The following is a 15,557-nucleotide window of genomic DNA, read 5'->3' on the forward strand; positions in this document are numbered from 1 at the left end:
TCAATAACTTAACCTTTTTATACTTTCACAGTTATTTTTAATTGAATACTTGAGATATGCTGACTTTTCTTTTGTAAGCTGTGTGAAATACCACCCTTTGGGATATTGAACAGGAGCACCATGCAACTCCTGCACTCACTGAGTAGTCCCTATTTACTTGAGCATTTTCATCTGAATGCTGAGTTTAAGACTGTCCTTTCACCTCTGTCCCTTCCTCTTGATACAAAATGACAGCACCCCCAGCCTGATTGTACAAGATAGATGTTTAAAGATACCATTTCATTTATGCTCGGTATAGAGGTATAAAAATTTACTGAAGATATGGAAGAGAAAGCATGATTAAATCTGGCTTAGGACCTCAGGGAAGGTACTACAGAAGAAAGGATATTTGACCGTATCCCTAATATCAACATGTATGATCTCAACAAGGGCAAACCACAGCATTCCTGGCAGAGAGAACAAAGGGGGAAAAGGCTTGGAGTCATGAAACATCCCTGGCATGTGCAATACAGCCTTCCCTCAGTATTCAATAGGGGTTGGTTCCAGGATCCCCCTCAGATAGTAAAATCTGCAGATGCTTAATTTCCTTAAATAAAATAGCATAATACCTGCATAGAAACTTTTTGTACACTTTAATCTCTGTATTGCTTATAATGCCTAATATAATTGTGGCCAAGGAAAAGTGCTTCTGTTAGAGACCTATTAGGGTCTCTGCAACAAATGACTGCAAGTGCTTCTGGAGAGACAAGACTCTGAGCTACCTGCAGGGGAGAAATGCAAACCTTGTGTGCAACCTGAGCTTGCTTAGTTGCCATTGTCATTGGTCTGCTAGGTGCTGCTGGCCAGAAGTTCCCAACAGCATAAGGGACCTGGGACCAGAGTGTACTGGGAGGCAGAAAAGTCACATGGGTGCAGAGTGGCTTAGAAGTCACTTGACCATGAAGCTGAGTTCCCTAACTGTATCATGGAAGGACTTTGATCTTTCCACAGTGATGTTTTCTCCTTCTGTAGAGCAGTGGCAAGAGGCAGTCCCTCTGAGAGAGGCCTGACATAGGTATGAGCCCTTCAGTAGCTCCGAGTTCTCAACAGGAATGAGCAGTCAGATATCCCCGGGACCAGCAGGAGGAAAGATGGCAAGAGTCAGCAGTCTGGATGCTCTCAAGATTAGACAGGCTTGCCATTCCACATCCACTGTACACACAAGTGCCACAAATCCCTGACCTGCCCTCTGGAGAACCCCATCTCAAAGGTATTAGAGCTCCAAGTCAGTGTGGAAACCCCTAGATCAACACTCCCACCCCTGAAAAATGTGTCTTCTGACACACAGCCCAATAGCAGCTCCTCATTCTGCAGAGGCTGAAAAATGTAATGAAATTAGGTGTATCAGTCAGCTTTCAATCACTGTGACATAATGCCTGAGAAAAATCAACTTAAAGGAAGAGAGGTTTATTTTGGCTTGAGGCTTGAGGGTTCAATCCATGGCCAGCTTGTTCCATTATTTCAGGCCCGTGTCCAAGCTGAATGTCATGGTGGGGAGCAGGTGGTGGGAGAAAGCTGCTCGCCTGATGGCAGCCAGGAAACAGTGAGCTTGGTTTTATAACTGTCTATCCTCACAGACCCATTCAGCTAGGGATCCATAAATAAGATCAATCCATTCATGAGGTCAGAACCCTCATGGTCCAACCAACTCCAACCAACTTGTGTTCAGGCCCACCTCTAAACACAAATACATTGGGAAGCAAGCTTTCAAGATACAAGCTTTTAAAGCACATTTAAAATCCAAACTATAACATCAAACAGGCAAAGTGCCTGGCACTATATGCCTGGCAGGGTTGACACTCCAAAAACTGCCAGTGTTGTGGACACCACTAATACCACCAACAAAATTTCTCAAGGAAAACTGAGGCACAAAGACACCTTGCAGGGCACAGGAATTATGGTTCTGGAACTGGTCCAAAACCCCTTTGGACACTGTATTCTGGGTACCTGCTCCTCTGTGTACCTAGGCAAATATATGAAGTATGATCAAAAAATACAGTGAATGATTAAAATTAAAAATATAGGGCTGGGGATTTAGCTCAGTGGTTTCACCGCCTGCTGCGCAAGCACAAGGACCCAAGTTCGATCCCTGGTACAAATAAATTAAAAATAAATAAATATATGTATATATATATATGTATTACAGTAAAAGAAACATTGCCATGAATCCCCCTCAAAACATTCTCCCCAGCTTTAAACATATATATCTCATTGTTCTTTCTACTTGTGGAGCAGTTTGAAAGTCTTCCTTTGTGAATGTCTTTAGTTGAATTGTCTTGCTGTCTTGATGTCCTGAATTAATTCAAATCATTTACCTTTCATGGTCATTTTGACTTTAGGAAAGAGCCAGAAGTCACACAGTGTCAAATCTGGTAAGGATTTACTGGATAAGGTGGGTTAGGATCCAAATAAGGTGGATTAGGACATACCAGAATGCTTTTACAAACCTGCCTTTCTGTTGGGTGTCACTCAGCAGCAGCATTCATCTTATCACACCTCACTCGCAAAAGAAACTCACAGAAGAGAACTTCCAGAACTGCTTTGGAAAGTACCAAGAACACTGGTATCATGTGTTTGAAGTGAAATGAGAGATAATATTTTTAGGGGCAATAAAGGCAATGTGCCTTCTACTGTAAGAAAGTTTTTAAATTTAAGCATTCACTATATTTTTGATCATTCCTTCTATAATTTTTAAATGCTTAGAAAAAAATTAAAACTGAATCATGTGCATGTTATGTGCTGAACACCCCCCGCCCCCGATCCCTCTCAATTTTGTTGAAATTTTAACCCGTAATGCAAGGGTATTTGAAGGTGGAGCTTTGGGAGACATTCAGGATTAAAATAGGTCATTGAGGGTGGGGTCCCCATGATGGGACTCATGGCCATTTAAGAAGGGAAGTGAGAGAGAGAAAGTTCTGGCTTATGAAAACCCCAAAGGAAAGACCACATAAAGAAATAGCGAGAAGTCAGGCAACAGTCCACACACCAGGAAGTGAGCCTGACCAGATGTCGAATCTGTGGGCACTCTCATCTTAGACTGCCGAACCCCCCGAACTGTGACCAATATAATTATCTGTTGTTTAAGACATCCAGACTGTAGTATTTTGTTATAGCAGCCTGAGCTGACCAAGAGACTACACTTACAACTTTGGATATTCTCTTCTTTTTCATTCAATTTTCTCTATCCTTCAGTTTGGAAACTTTCTATTGATATTTATTCCAGCTTACTCATTTCTTCAGTTGTGTCCAGTCTATCGATAAACCTATCAAAGACATTGTTCACATTCATTATAGGGGTTTTTTTTAAATTCTTAGAACAAATTCCTTATTTTTCTGCTTATGTGGCCCCACCTATTCTTGCATGTTGCCCACTTATTCCATTAAAGCCCTTAGTGTATTCATCATACTTGTTTTAAATTCTCCATCCTATAATGCCAGCATCTCTGCCATATCTGACTAAAGTTACAGTGTTGGTTTTGTCTCTTTAAACTGTGTTTGTTTTGAATTGAGTAAAAGGTAATTCACTACAATAAGATAAAACAAGTTGAAAATTTCATGAGATATAAAAAGAACATTTGATAAAAGTCAAGTCTTTTTAATGACTAGCAAGCCAGGAGTAGAAGGCAACTTTCATATTATGCTAATCTATTTAAAAACATGGGCAAATATTGTAACACTAGTTTTCTCCTGAGGTCAGAAATGAGACAGGATCTACTATCATCATCTGTGTGCAACATTGTGGGGGTTCCACTGACAAAAGAAATACAAGGCATCAGGATTGGAAAGATAGGATTAAAACTACTGTTAGGACATGATTGTATACTTAGGAAGTCACAAAAATTGACAAGAGAATAAAATTTATATGTGAATTAAGTCAGTGATTAATACAGAGCTGATGTACAAAACCACTTTCATTTCTATGCTAGTAACAAAAATATAACTCAATGTTTTAAAAATGAAGGGCTGAGATTGTAGCTCAGTGTTAGCATGTGTGAGGCTCTGGGTTCAACCCCTAGCACCAACAGGAATGGGAAAAAAAACAAGTGTGATGGTGCACACCTATAATCCAGCTATTCATAAGACTGAGGTCAGCCTGGACAATTCCAGGAGACCTTGTCTCAAAATAAAAAATGAAAAGGACTGGAGAGATAGCTCTGTGGTAGAGTGCCCTTGGATTCAATGCTGGTATCTGCACCAAAAAAAGTCAAAGACTTGAATAGATAAATAAATATTTCTCCAAAAAAGGTACAAAACTGGGCAAAAAGCGCGTGAAAAGATGTTGAAGTTAGTAGGAAAATGAACATCTAAACCACAGTGAAATACCACTATATTCATGCCAAGCAGTTTGGGTATAATAAAAGAAAATGGGGAGGAGTATTGAGGGGATGTGGAGAAAATAGAAAAATTGCCATGTTGCTTGTGGGAATGCACAATGGTACAACTGCTGTGAAAGCTACAGATGGAGTAACCGTATTACCCAACAGTTTTACAACTATATATATATATATATATATATATATATATATATTCCCAAAAGAACTGACAAAAGGGACCCAAACAGATACTTTCATGTCAGTGTCTGTTGTATCTGTTGCAGCATTATTCACAATAGCCAAAAAGTGGGAAAAGCCCAATAACTGTCAACAGATGAAAGGATGTGTGCAACACATGTGTGTGCACACACACACTTCAATATAAGGAATATAGTTCCTTATATTTAAAGGAATAAAATTCCTTTACAAAAATCAATGGAACTCTGATTCACATGAACCCCAAAACATGTTAAGTGCAATAAGTTAGATAAAGGACCAATATTGTATGATTCTTACATGAGGTATATAATATACAAATTTATAGAACCAGAAAATACATTAGAGGTTCCCAGGTAGGTAATAGTGGTGGAAAATGGGGAGTTTTTGCTTTATGAAGAGTTTCTGTTTGAGGTCATAAGAAAATTTAAAAACTAGATAGTGATGTTTGCACATCACTTTGTATATAAATAATGCCACTGAATCGTACCCTTCAAATTATTTAAATGACAACTTTTATATGTCTTTACCACTATAGCAAAAATTTTTGAGTGATAGTAAATACAAAGATAGCCAAGTTGGGCAAAGGAATAGAATACAGGACCAGAGATAGTACATATGGGATTCTTTTTGGTGGAGAAAGGAAACCCTTTTCAGTTACTAGTGCTGGGTTAATTTGGTTAACCAAATTTGGTTAGTGCTTTGGTTAATTTGATATCCATATGGAGAAAATATTTCTGAACTTCTGCATATACATAGAAGTCTCTTCCAGAGGATTATACATCTAAATGTGAAAAGCAATACAACAAAGATTTTAGAACACAAAAAGAACATCATCATGAACTTGGAGTAGACAGAGATTTCTTAAATGGAATACAAGAACCAATACCCATGAAACTAAAGTTTTGATTAAAAAAAAGAAACTAAATAAATTTTAGGAAGTTTTTTCATCAAATGACAAAATACGGAATTGGAGAAGATGTTTTCCATACGTGTATCTGGCAAAAGGACTCATAGTCTTCTAGTTTATTTAAAAACAAAACAACCCCCCTCCAAAAAAAAACCCCTGCAAATAAAAAAGAGCACCCCCGCAGCCAAAATAGACAAAAGACTAGAAGAGCTGTGATGTGAAATATAGGTTACATTTGTATACTTCCTGACACAGAACTCCTAAAACATCCTTGGAAATTCACTAGTCTGCAGACCTATGATTTGCACTATTTTCTATATTATGAAGTATGCTCTTTGTCAATAAAGTTTTCCCCAAAATATATACATTTTGGTAAATGGACAGTTTAAAGAATTTAAATAACCAATAGTTTAGGATTTTCAGATATGAATAAGGTAAAGGAAGGAACAAACTTTGGAGAAATTTGCATCACCTAGCTATGCTCCCCTCCACATGTCCTCCTCCTCCTTAGCCTATCCCAGCAGCACTCCCACCCCCTTTCCACTAGGCACCCTTGGCTACTGAGGCTTTAGGCTGAGGTTCCCTTTTGCCCCTTTTGTGGCTCCCTGGCTTAGGAATAAGTTTAATTTTCAGACTGGAAGCCATTAAAGGAACATGGCATCTTTCTCCTTAACAAATGAAGAAATAGATTTGATGTCATTTGACCAAGGTCACAAAACTGATTATTTATAAAAATATGCTCAAATACATGCCAATTTGGAGGGATTCAAGAAGAAATTCCCTAATGCTACAATCACTGTCTGATTCTCCTGTTGCAGAGTCTTAGATTCCACATGTACAGACCCTGTGGGCTAAGTGTGCAGTTTTCTCCATTCTCTTTCACAGTGGCAGTCTCCCTGCAGCAGCCTCCTACCCACAGATCCAGGGCAGAGCCAGACAGGTACTGTGAGCTGCCTTTTCTTGAACAAGTTCTGGCTTCCTTGAGGTCTATGAGCCTTGTCTAACCTTGGGGCCTGATTCCTTCCCCAGGTACCTGTGAGACTCTCTCTGCTGCCATGAAGATTGCTGTGATTGGACAAAGCCTGTTTGGTCAGGAAGTTTACTGTCACCTAAGGAAGGAGGGTCATGAGATAGTGGGCGTGTTCACCATCCCAGACAAGGATGGGAAGGCTGACCCCCTAGGTGAGTGAGTGGTTCAAGGGTATGTGGGTGAAGAAGTCTTGAGGATTTCATGTGGAGCCAAGGCTGGGAAGCATCTTTAAGCTGGCCACCCTGAATTCTGCACCCATACAAATTGACTGCCAGGCTCTTCTGGAATAAAGTGGAGATACTCAGCCCATCTGATTGTGAGGTGGAGTTTATGTCCTAAGGAAGGGCCACGGAGAATCCCAGCATGGTCTGAAGTCCCATTCTGAGATTCTCTGACCCAGTGCCTGGGCTCTGGAAGGGCTCCCGGGGCATGGTCACCTGGGTTCAGCATTGTCAAAGATAGACATGTACCACATTACCATCACAGGGGTGTGGAGGGGGAACTGTTAAGACTCAGAGTGCTCAGACCACTCTGGAAGCATCTTGACTCAGAGATTAGGGGTGAACTCTGAGAATTTTTATTTCTCACAAGTTCCTGGGTGATGCTGGTCCCCCTGGTTCTAGGAGGAACATCTTTTGAGACTCACAAGCCAGCATTACTGCCTTTGAGCTGAGAACCTCAGCCAAAAAGGAAGCCAAGGTCTCAGTGCAGATGAACAGATTTTCCAGAGATATTCCTTGGTCCTTTTCAGGCCTGATAGTGGCAGATAGGGTAGGGCTTCAGGACAGAAGACCATGTTTAGGAGAGGTGGCTTATGAGACTGGCCAGGAACAGTGGCCCTGTCTCATAAGGAATAGTGAGCCTCCCCAGACCAGCAACTGCAGCCTTGGATTCAATTTCAGCACTGCTGATGCCAGCCTGGGCCGACCCTACCACAGTGAGACACATACCCTGACTCTAGATGACCAATGACACTAGTTCCAGCTCCCAGACCCAGTCCCAGCTGGTTGAGGCTACTATTTGACCCTCATCTCTGATGAGGAAGTATCTTGCAGAAGTATTTCATTGGCCACAGTGGGACCCCTTTGGGAAGTACACTCTAATCTGCTTACATCACATCTCACCACTGGATGCTCAGAAACAATGGCAGAGAGGAAGACCAGAGAAGACGGTTAGACTAGACAGGGGCCAGATATGACACCACATGTTCTCACAGAGAATTGAGTGCAAAGAAGTGTTCATTAGGTATTGAAGAATGGAAAGCCAAAGAAAAACCCGAAGTATTGGGGGAAGAGGTTAGTGGTTGTCAGAAGCAGCTGCCACCTCTGAGGCTGAGACTAGAAGAAGCATCTGCAACTGCAAAACTGGGGAGCGTGGGGGATAAAATCAGACCTGTGAGGATTCAGTGCTCACCTTGGGAAAGAGAAGGAGCCCTGCAGGCCGAGCCTGGGCTATGAGGTGCAGACATCTGGGCATGTATGTGCACTGATGCTGTATCTGCAGATACCAGAAAAACAACTCAGCTGCTACTCTGGGAAGAAGCTGTTGCACGTGAGGTGAAGAATTGAGGCTGAGGGGATGGTCAGAGGACAGGAAACCCACAGAAAGGACTAAGCCTCTTCCCTCCCTTCTCCCCATATTCTTTCTTTCCTCCAGCCCTTCAGTCTTCCTCTTGGCAGGGAAGAGCTGATCAAGCAGAAATCCAATTTTCAAAGTCCCAGGGCTACGTCCCAGACAGCTATGGAAGAGTGGAGAGATAGTCACTTAGTGCCAGGCATACAGAAGCCTCAAAAGAGGGGTAGCTGAAGAGCTGGCTGTCAAGTCTAGCAGGATCTGGAAAAAGAAGACACACAGAGGTGCTGGTGATCAGGAGAAGACAGTGTCTAGGCAGGGAAGTCCAAAAGTCACTCTGCCTGGCCACTCTGTGGCTGGATGGAGTTTGGCTGGGCAGCAGTGGGGCAGCTGGAAGGCAGGCATAAAAAGAAGGTCCAGGAGTCACTTTGCTGGGCAGCCAGAGGTGCTCGTGTGTGGGTAGGTAGCCGAGAAGGCCTGATTTCTCACCTGCTATCTTACAGGCCTGGAGGCTAAGAAGGATGGAGTGCCAGTGTTCAAGTTCCCACGATGGCGGGCACGAGGACAAGCTCTGCCTGATGTGGTGGCCAAATACCAGGCTTTGGGTGCCGAGCTCAACGTCTTGCCATTCTGCAGCCAGTTCATCCCCATGGAGGTCATTGATGCTCCTAGACATGGCTCCATCATCTACCACCCATCTCTGCTCCCCAGGCACCGGGGAGCTTCAGCCATCAACTGGTGAGATGGGGCAAAAACACTGGGGGCTCATCTCCCTACAACCCTCCTCCATCTGCCTGAATTGTCATCCTCCTTTAACCTGAAGCTGGCTCTCAGGAAAGTGCCTGTCTTGCGTGTCAGATGTCATTCTTAACACAGATTGGTGGAATGTTAAGAGAGAGAGTGCTGTACAAGCTATACATGCTTATGTATAGGCATAAGTGAGCACTATTTGTGTCCCTGCAGCTGGAACAGAAATGGCTAGGAGCTGGTACAAGAGCACCTAGAAGGCTACAGAGATTGAGCACCAACCCAGTTGGCTGCCCAGAGTCCTGAGCCAGCCTCCACCTACTGTGTTACTCTCAGCAGCACTCTGCACAGAAAGAGTTAAAGATGGAGTAAAAGCTGGGCATGATGGTGCGTGCCTGAAATCCCAGCACTTTGGGAGGCTGAGGCAGGAGGATCTCAAGTTTGAATCCTGCCTGGGCAACTTAGCAAGACTCCATCTCAAAATTTAAATTTTTTGCAAAAGGCCTGGGGATGTATTTCAGGGCAAAGGCCTTGGGTTCAATCCTCAATCACATACACAAGTGCACGCGCAAGAGAGTGGGCACTCACATGCGCACACATACAAAAGATGGAGTGAAGGATCACCTAATAAGGCAGTTTGAAATAATGAGAAAGGGGAAGGAGACAGTAAATGAGCTGATATGTCAGCTGGGTGGTAAGGAAGGCAAGCCATTTGAGCTGCAAAATTCTCTTTTTGGATTTATAGCTCCTCTAGTCTGGTTGGAAACCAGGCTCCCCTATCTTTGGTGACATTACTTCACTTCTCTGAGCCCCATTTCCTTATTTATAAAATGAGCATACCATGCTTGTTATTCCTGTCTCATAAAGAGTAAGTTACATGAAGCATCAAGAGCTTTTAGTATGGTATCTGGCACATAGTTGGTATTAATAAATGTTGTTTCCCTTCACCTTGCCCTTCCTGTGGAACAGGCATAAGCTATCCTTGGAAGCAGAAGGGGACCTGCTGGAAGGGGATAGAGGCCATGGGGCTTCACCTAGGGCTTCCTTTTTGGTGGTCCTACCTCTGGGACTCAGGGTTTCACTCTTGTGCTTCTAGGACACTCATTCATGGAGATAAGAAAGGGGGCTTTACTGTCTTCTGGGCTGATGATGGTCTGGACACTGGGGACCTTCTGCTTCAGAAGGAATGTGAGGTGCTACCAGATGATACCGTCAGCACTTTGTACAACCGCTTCCTCTTCCCCGAAGGCATCAAAGGGATGGTAAGGGCTAGGAGCCGGCCGTGCCTGCCCTTTCCCCCAATAGCCCTGCCCACCAGGCTTCTCCATTCCCAAACATTCTCTCTTACCTCTGCTTGCCTTCCTTATAAGCAGTCACTTGTTCTCAGCTGGCCAGGAATCCTGGATTCTGCAGAAAGGGAGCTTTTACTTCAGAGTTCTGAAGAAACAAGATTAGGACAAACAATGTATTGAATTAGGAGGAACTCTTGCTAACAACTGGCAGTTCAAAAAGTTTTTTGCCAGGAAGGGGACGATTTTGGCCCACTTAATAGATAATAATAATGGCAGAATGGTGTCAAGCATGGATGAATCCAAAATTTTAAGATACATCTCCAGGTTTCTATTGCTCTTTCTTCACACTTTGATTCAGCTTTTCTGTTTAATTAGTTTTATCCTCAGATTGGCTGTCCCAAATGAGAGGAAAGATAGTTACAGGTACCTTAAAGCTTCCAATTCTTGGTTCCTAGAAAAGGGAACGCCCCACTTACACACCCATCCCCACCCTAGAATTCATGAATGAACAGTCAGGGAAGAATTTTATTGGCTGACTTGGAGTTGTGTGGGTTATACTGACCCAATCACTGGCCAAGGTGATGGAGTCCTTGATCACCTGCTTCAGTCACATGTATTTTGCTAATTGGGAAAGGAAGGTCAGCACAATTGTAGTCCTATGGTCTTGTAGTCTACGGTGTTCACAACAGGACAAGTTCTGTTTCCAGAGGCACAGAAGCAGGTCTTTGGAAAGACAAGGATGATTGATGTTGGGGAGTTGTACTTGATATGACAGGCAGGCTGGCCCCAGGGACCTGACACTGCAGTGGTAGAGGAAGCTCTAGAGGTTGTGTGTCTGTACAGGGTGCTATTGTTTAAGCCAGAAGGGTAGGCTGGCTGATAATGGCCAGAGGCAGACAATATTCCAGGCTTCCAGTATGAGAAGTTTCCAGGAGGAGCACATTTGCACATGGCAATAAGCAAGTGTGGCAGTTATGTACAAATGTCACTGAAAGCCAGATGATAGCTGTCCCCTTGCTCCTCAACATTTTTTTCACACCATCTGCCTTTTACATTTTAGTTATATTAAATTAGATGCCTCTGGGTATTTTCCCCCATGGAATGACCTGCTGGAAAGAGTAGTGAGCAAAGTAGACTTGCTGGACATTTAGCATGAGAGAAAGAGAAGGGTATTACTTGCACATCCCACAGCAAACAACTCAAATACCCATTGAGATGTACTGTCCAATAGAGCAGCCACTTGTCACACACATACAGCAATTTCAATTAATTAAAATTAATTATAATTTTTAAATTGTAGAGCACTTTCCTCAGTGAGTTTCTATCCCCAGCACCACACACACACACACACACACAACTTCACTTTATTAGTCTCAGTGGCTGCATTTCAAGTCCCAGTAACTATGAATGGTTCCTGACCACCATATTGAACCATACAAACATAGAATATGTCTGTCACTCTAGAACGTTCCATTGGGCAGCCTTGCTTTAGGGATTTCAGATATCCCAATTCTTTCCCAGTCTTGGCACCTCTATGTCTCTTCTCTCACAGTGAGCCCAGGCTTCTTGGCTCTCCCTTCCCTGATTCCTCCCCTGACCATTTTCCTTTTCCCTTTCACAGAGAAACTTCTTCCTCTCAGAGCTCTAAACGTGCACTTTCAAACCCACCTTGGGATTCAGGGTCTATTCTCCTAAAAAGATAGAGGAGATTTTAGACAGCTACATGAAAACACGCGCGCGCGCGCTTGTGTGTGTGTGTGTTATTCTCTATAGGGCTTTATAGTTTAACCTTCTAATATCTCAGAAAAAAATCTTCTATATGGTAGAAAACCATGCATGTTAGAGGTGGTGGGTTTATGTCCGATGCGCAGAGCAGGTTAGATTTGCAATAACTCCACTTTTTCATGTGACACGTGGTTCACGGAAGCCTGCTGTGTCCCAGGCAGGGCTGGAAGGGAAAGAGGTCCCCACTTCTACAGGTCTAACCATCGAAGTCTCCACAGGTGGAGGCTGTCAGGCTCATCTCAGAGGGCAAAGCCCCTAGACTCCCTCAGCCTGAAGAAGGAGCCACCTATGAGGGAATTCAGAAGAAGGAAACAGCCAAGGTGAGTGTCAGAACTCCACTCACCCCAAGCCTGAGCTGGGTCTGCAGAGACAGACTGCTGAAGCCAGGGTTCATCCCAAGTCAGACAGGTTGTAATTATTTAAGGCTAGAAGAAACAGCAGTCTAGCTGGGTTGCAAGAGCAAAGCAGCTGAAGGAGGAGGTCAGTGACAACAGGAAGTACAGGTAACAGGGATCCTTCTGAGTACCTGATTGGTTCTCTTTAGGGCAGAGAAAGCCCCCAAGGAAGGAGAAGATGAAATATCAGCCATAGTACTATAATCTCCAAGATGAGATTTGAGAGACAGTTTGTTTCTTTGAGCAAGAGTAAGAAAGGGAACCTTGGAGGGAGGCCTGTGGGCTGTGTCTGTACTTCAGGATTGTGGGGCACCATATGGAGGTCTACATGGGCCCCATACATGAGAAGAAGCTATAGTCAGGCCCTATGGGACAATCCTGAGGACACTGTCATGGGGACTCTGTATCAGACATTAGCTATTTGACAATAATAGAGCAGTCTTTTCCCAAAGCTGTTTTGCAGTCTGTTCAACCTGTGAGAGACTGAGGATCAGAGAACATCCAGAACCAGGGCCACTAGCTCAGAGACTCAGTCCACTGTCCAGGAAAAAGCTCAGGTCTGCTTACTAGTGCTTGGTCCACTGTCCAGAGGTCATAGGGGGAGCAGGCTGTGGAGAAACTAGCTGAGCACACATATCCTGGTCTCTACAGATCAACTGGGACCAGCCAGCTGAGGCTATTCACAATTGGATCCGTGGGAATGACAAGGTGCCAGGTGCCTGGACAGAGGCTTGTGGACAGGTGTGTTCATACATTGCTGAAATTCAGCTGGCCTGCACTCGTGTGCCCCACTAGATAGACAACTGTCAACTATGTTTGAATTTCTTAGCTATTGCCCATATGCCATCTCTACCTATATACCCCCCAACCCCTCAGCTTCTTCCCAGGACTAAGACTTGTCTACAATCTAACAGCCAAAGGGTAGATTTCTGACATTATCTGAGGCCTCCAGGTGCCTGCTGCAACACTGGAGTCCAGGTGTATCTTGTATTGGTTGTAAGGTATTTTGAGTCCTACCCAGGGCCTTGCATAGATCTGACTTGGACTCAGCCCCAGCCGGGGAAGGGGCAGCATACTCAGGACCAGAGACTGAGCAGTGTCAGGCCACATGATGAAGATGGGGACCCTTGAGGTTCCTGGGCTCTATAGAGGCATCAAGGGGTAGCAGACCATGTGCAAGGGTCCTTGTTGAAACCTCAAGGGCACCCCATCTTCCACACAATCCCAGACTGTCCAAACTCCTGACCCCTAGCTAACTACCTAGATTGTGTCCAGGAGTCTGTTTGCTGCCCTCAGCAATGCAGAATGCTCTGCATTGGCAAATGCATCTCTCAACCACAGTGACCAGTACTTGGTGATCTCCCTTATAGCTAGTGACCTCCAAATATGCATTTGGAGTGTACTTTCCTCTGATATCTGTACATCTGGGGCCTGAGGCTACAGCCATGGCCAAGGGTCTTAAGAACACATATGGAAGTAGCCCTACTATCAAGCCTTCCCAAAGCCCATCTCACCTCCTTCAGGTCTTGTTTGTGCTCTGAGGAGAGGCAAAGTGTTAAGGATCACTCAGTCTTGTGTGGCTTTCAGATCACAGCTGCCCCCAGCAACCTCTTTATCTTCTCAGCCCTGCATGGCCCTGCCTGGGCAGCTGGCAGCAGGGGCCTCTTCTCATTCACCATCTCGTGGTTTTCTTCCTCTTGTTAGAAGCTGACATTTTTCAACTCGACGCTGAACACATCAGACCTTGTGCCAGAAGGAGAAGATTTGCTCATCCCAGGTGCCCATCGGCCAGGCATGGTCACCAAAGCAGGACTTATCCTCTTCGGAAATGATGACAGAATGGTAACAGCACTGCTGTGGGTCACTTCCACACACTTTATATAGACTCAAGGCCACCAACATTCCTGGCCTTGGGCTTAGGCCCCACAGGAAGACTCCAAGCTACTCTGGTAAAATCAGGAAGAATTGAAACCCAAGAGGGAACACCCATGCCAGCCCCTGGCTGCTGGGTCAGCACAGGCTGCCTGAAGTGGGGCCCCATGCCCCACACAAAGCTGGGTTCCTGTCTGGGGACACACAGCCTATAACCAGGGGAAAGCCTTCTTGGAAGCCCTGACTTAGGCGCTTTATTTAAGGCTGTAAGAAATAGTCGTTAAACTCCTGGGCCTCAGTTTGCTTCTCTTTGAACAGGGATGCCGTAGTGCTTTGGCATAGGTAGAGCCCTTGGATCCATATTGGGCACATAACATACCCTGATTGGTAGTACCAGACTCTGCAGATCAGAATGACAGCTAATTTATATGAAGCATATATCTATGCACCATTTAAGGTAATTAATATGTATTAAATTAAATCTTCCCCAAAACACTATGAAATAGGTACAAATATTGTACCCACTTTACAGAGAAGAAAAGTGAAATACAGAGATTTAAATAACTTGCCCAATGTCATCTGAGCTCCTTGGTAGTAGAGCTGTGAATCAGACCCTAATATTCTAGCTCCAAGGCCCACTGCTTGGCTGTGACAGCATACTGTTGATACTCATTAGTTTTTCTCACACCATCATTTCTGCTGGCAGTAGAGAAAGATGGACAACAGGCAGTATTTTACAGAGTTAGGCAGCCCCACTGGATGTTTTGCTGTTGGCCATATACAGTGTGGAGTGTCCTGGGGACTGACGCTGGCTAACTCTTGTTATTTACCCTGCTGCACTCAGCTACCAGAGGATTCAAGTCTGCCACTGATGTCTGATTTACAGTGCCTGGGTGTTCTAGGTATTCATGATGGATAAATACAGTGTATCAAAAGAATAACTGTCTGATGTCAAGTTCTCTAGAAGCAGCATCTGAGACAGGAATTCTCATGCCAGTGATTTAGTGAGGGAATGCTCTCAGAAAAGCATGTCAGACAGTGAAGACAATAAGTCTAGACAGAGGGGAAAGCTAAGCAAAGACTCAGGTTCAAGACCAGTCTAGGCTTCATCTGGTCCCAGGGAAGGCTCTGGATCAAGGGTTGCATCTGCCAGTTATACCCCCACATCTCTACATCAGCTGTCCCTGGGTTTGCTTGCCTCTGGGGTCTTGTAAAGGGGCATTAAAGCACATGATTAGGGTATATTAACCTATATGTCCTGAGATTTTTACCCAAGTATAACAGGTGAAATTCAAGAATATGTAGACTTTTCTATTTTGTTTATGAGACATCTGACTTATTAATTTAATTATAATAATAGCCAAGGAAGCAACTAAATAGTTTCTC

General features: G+C 44.1%; 1 protein-coding gene and 1 long non-coding RNA gene across 4 annotated transcripts in view; one reads left to right on the top strand and one right to left on the bottom strand.

Moving 5' to 3' along the window:
* Nucleotides 1-6,513: 6,513 nt before the first annotated feature.
* The window catches only part of Aldh1l1 (aldehyde dehydrogenase 1 family member L1), a 66,634-nt gene continuing 57,590 nt past the window's right edge, over nucleotides 6,514-15,557 (top strand). For all 3 annotated transcript variants that reach the window (XR_002398070.2, XM_004854159.4, XM_087181327.1), the window contains exons 1-6: nucleotides 6,514-6,660; nucleotides 8,584-8,818; nucleotides 9,924-10,089; nucleotides 12,123-12,224; nucleotides 12,951-13,040; nucleotides 14,004-14,141. Coding sequence is in view for 2 of the 3 variants with exons in the window: in XM_004854159.4 (XP_004854216.1) it covers nucleotides 6,534-6,660; nucleotides 8,584-8,818; nucleotides 9,924-10,089; nucleotides 12,123-12,224; nucleotides 12,951-13,040; nucleotides 14,004-14,141 (858 nt within the window). In the remaining variant the exon portion in view is untranslated. The remainder of the gene's footprint in view (nucleotides 6,661-8,583; nucleotides 8,819-9,923; nucleotides 10,090-12,122; nucleotides 12,225-12,950; nucleotides 13,041-14,003; nucleotides 14,142-15,557) is intronic.
* The window catches only part of LOC147826347 (uncharacterized), a 122,700-nt gene continuing 117,231 nt past the window's right edge, over nucleotides 10,089-15,557 (bottom strand). Inside the window, exon 3 of the long non-coding RNA XR_015439138.1 lies at nucleotides 10,089-10,264. This is a non-coding gene — a long non-coding RNA (uncharacterized LOC147826347). The remainder of the gene's footprint in view (nucleotides 10,265-15,557) is intronic.

The sequence above is a fragment of the Heterocephalus glaber genome, unplaced genomic scaffold, assembly GCF_053883595.1.
Source record: "Heterocephalus glaber isolate CG9 unplaced genomic scaffold, H.glaber_assembly_v1.0 deba00001472, whole genome shotgun sequence".
NCBI classification, from domain to species: domain Eukaryota; kingdom Metazoa; phylum Chordata; class Mammalia; order Rodentia; family Bathyergidae; genus Heterocephalus; species Heterocephalus glaber.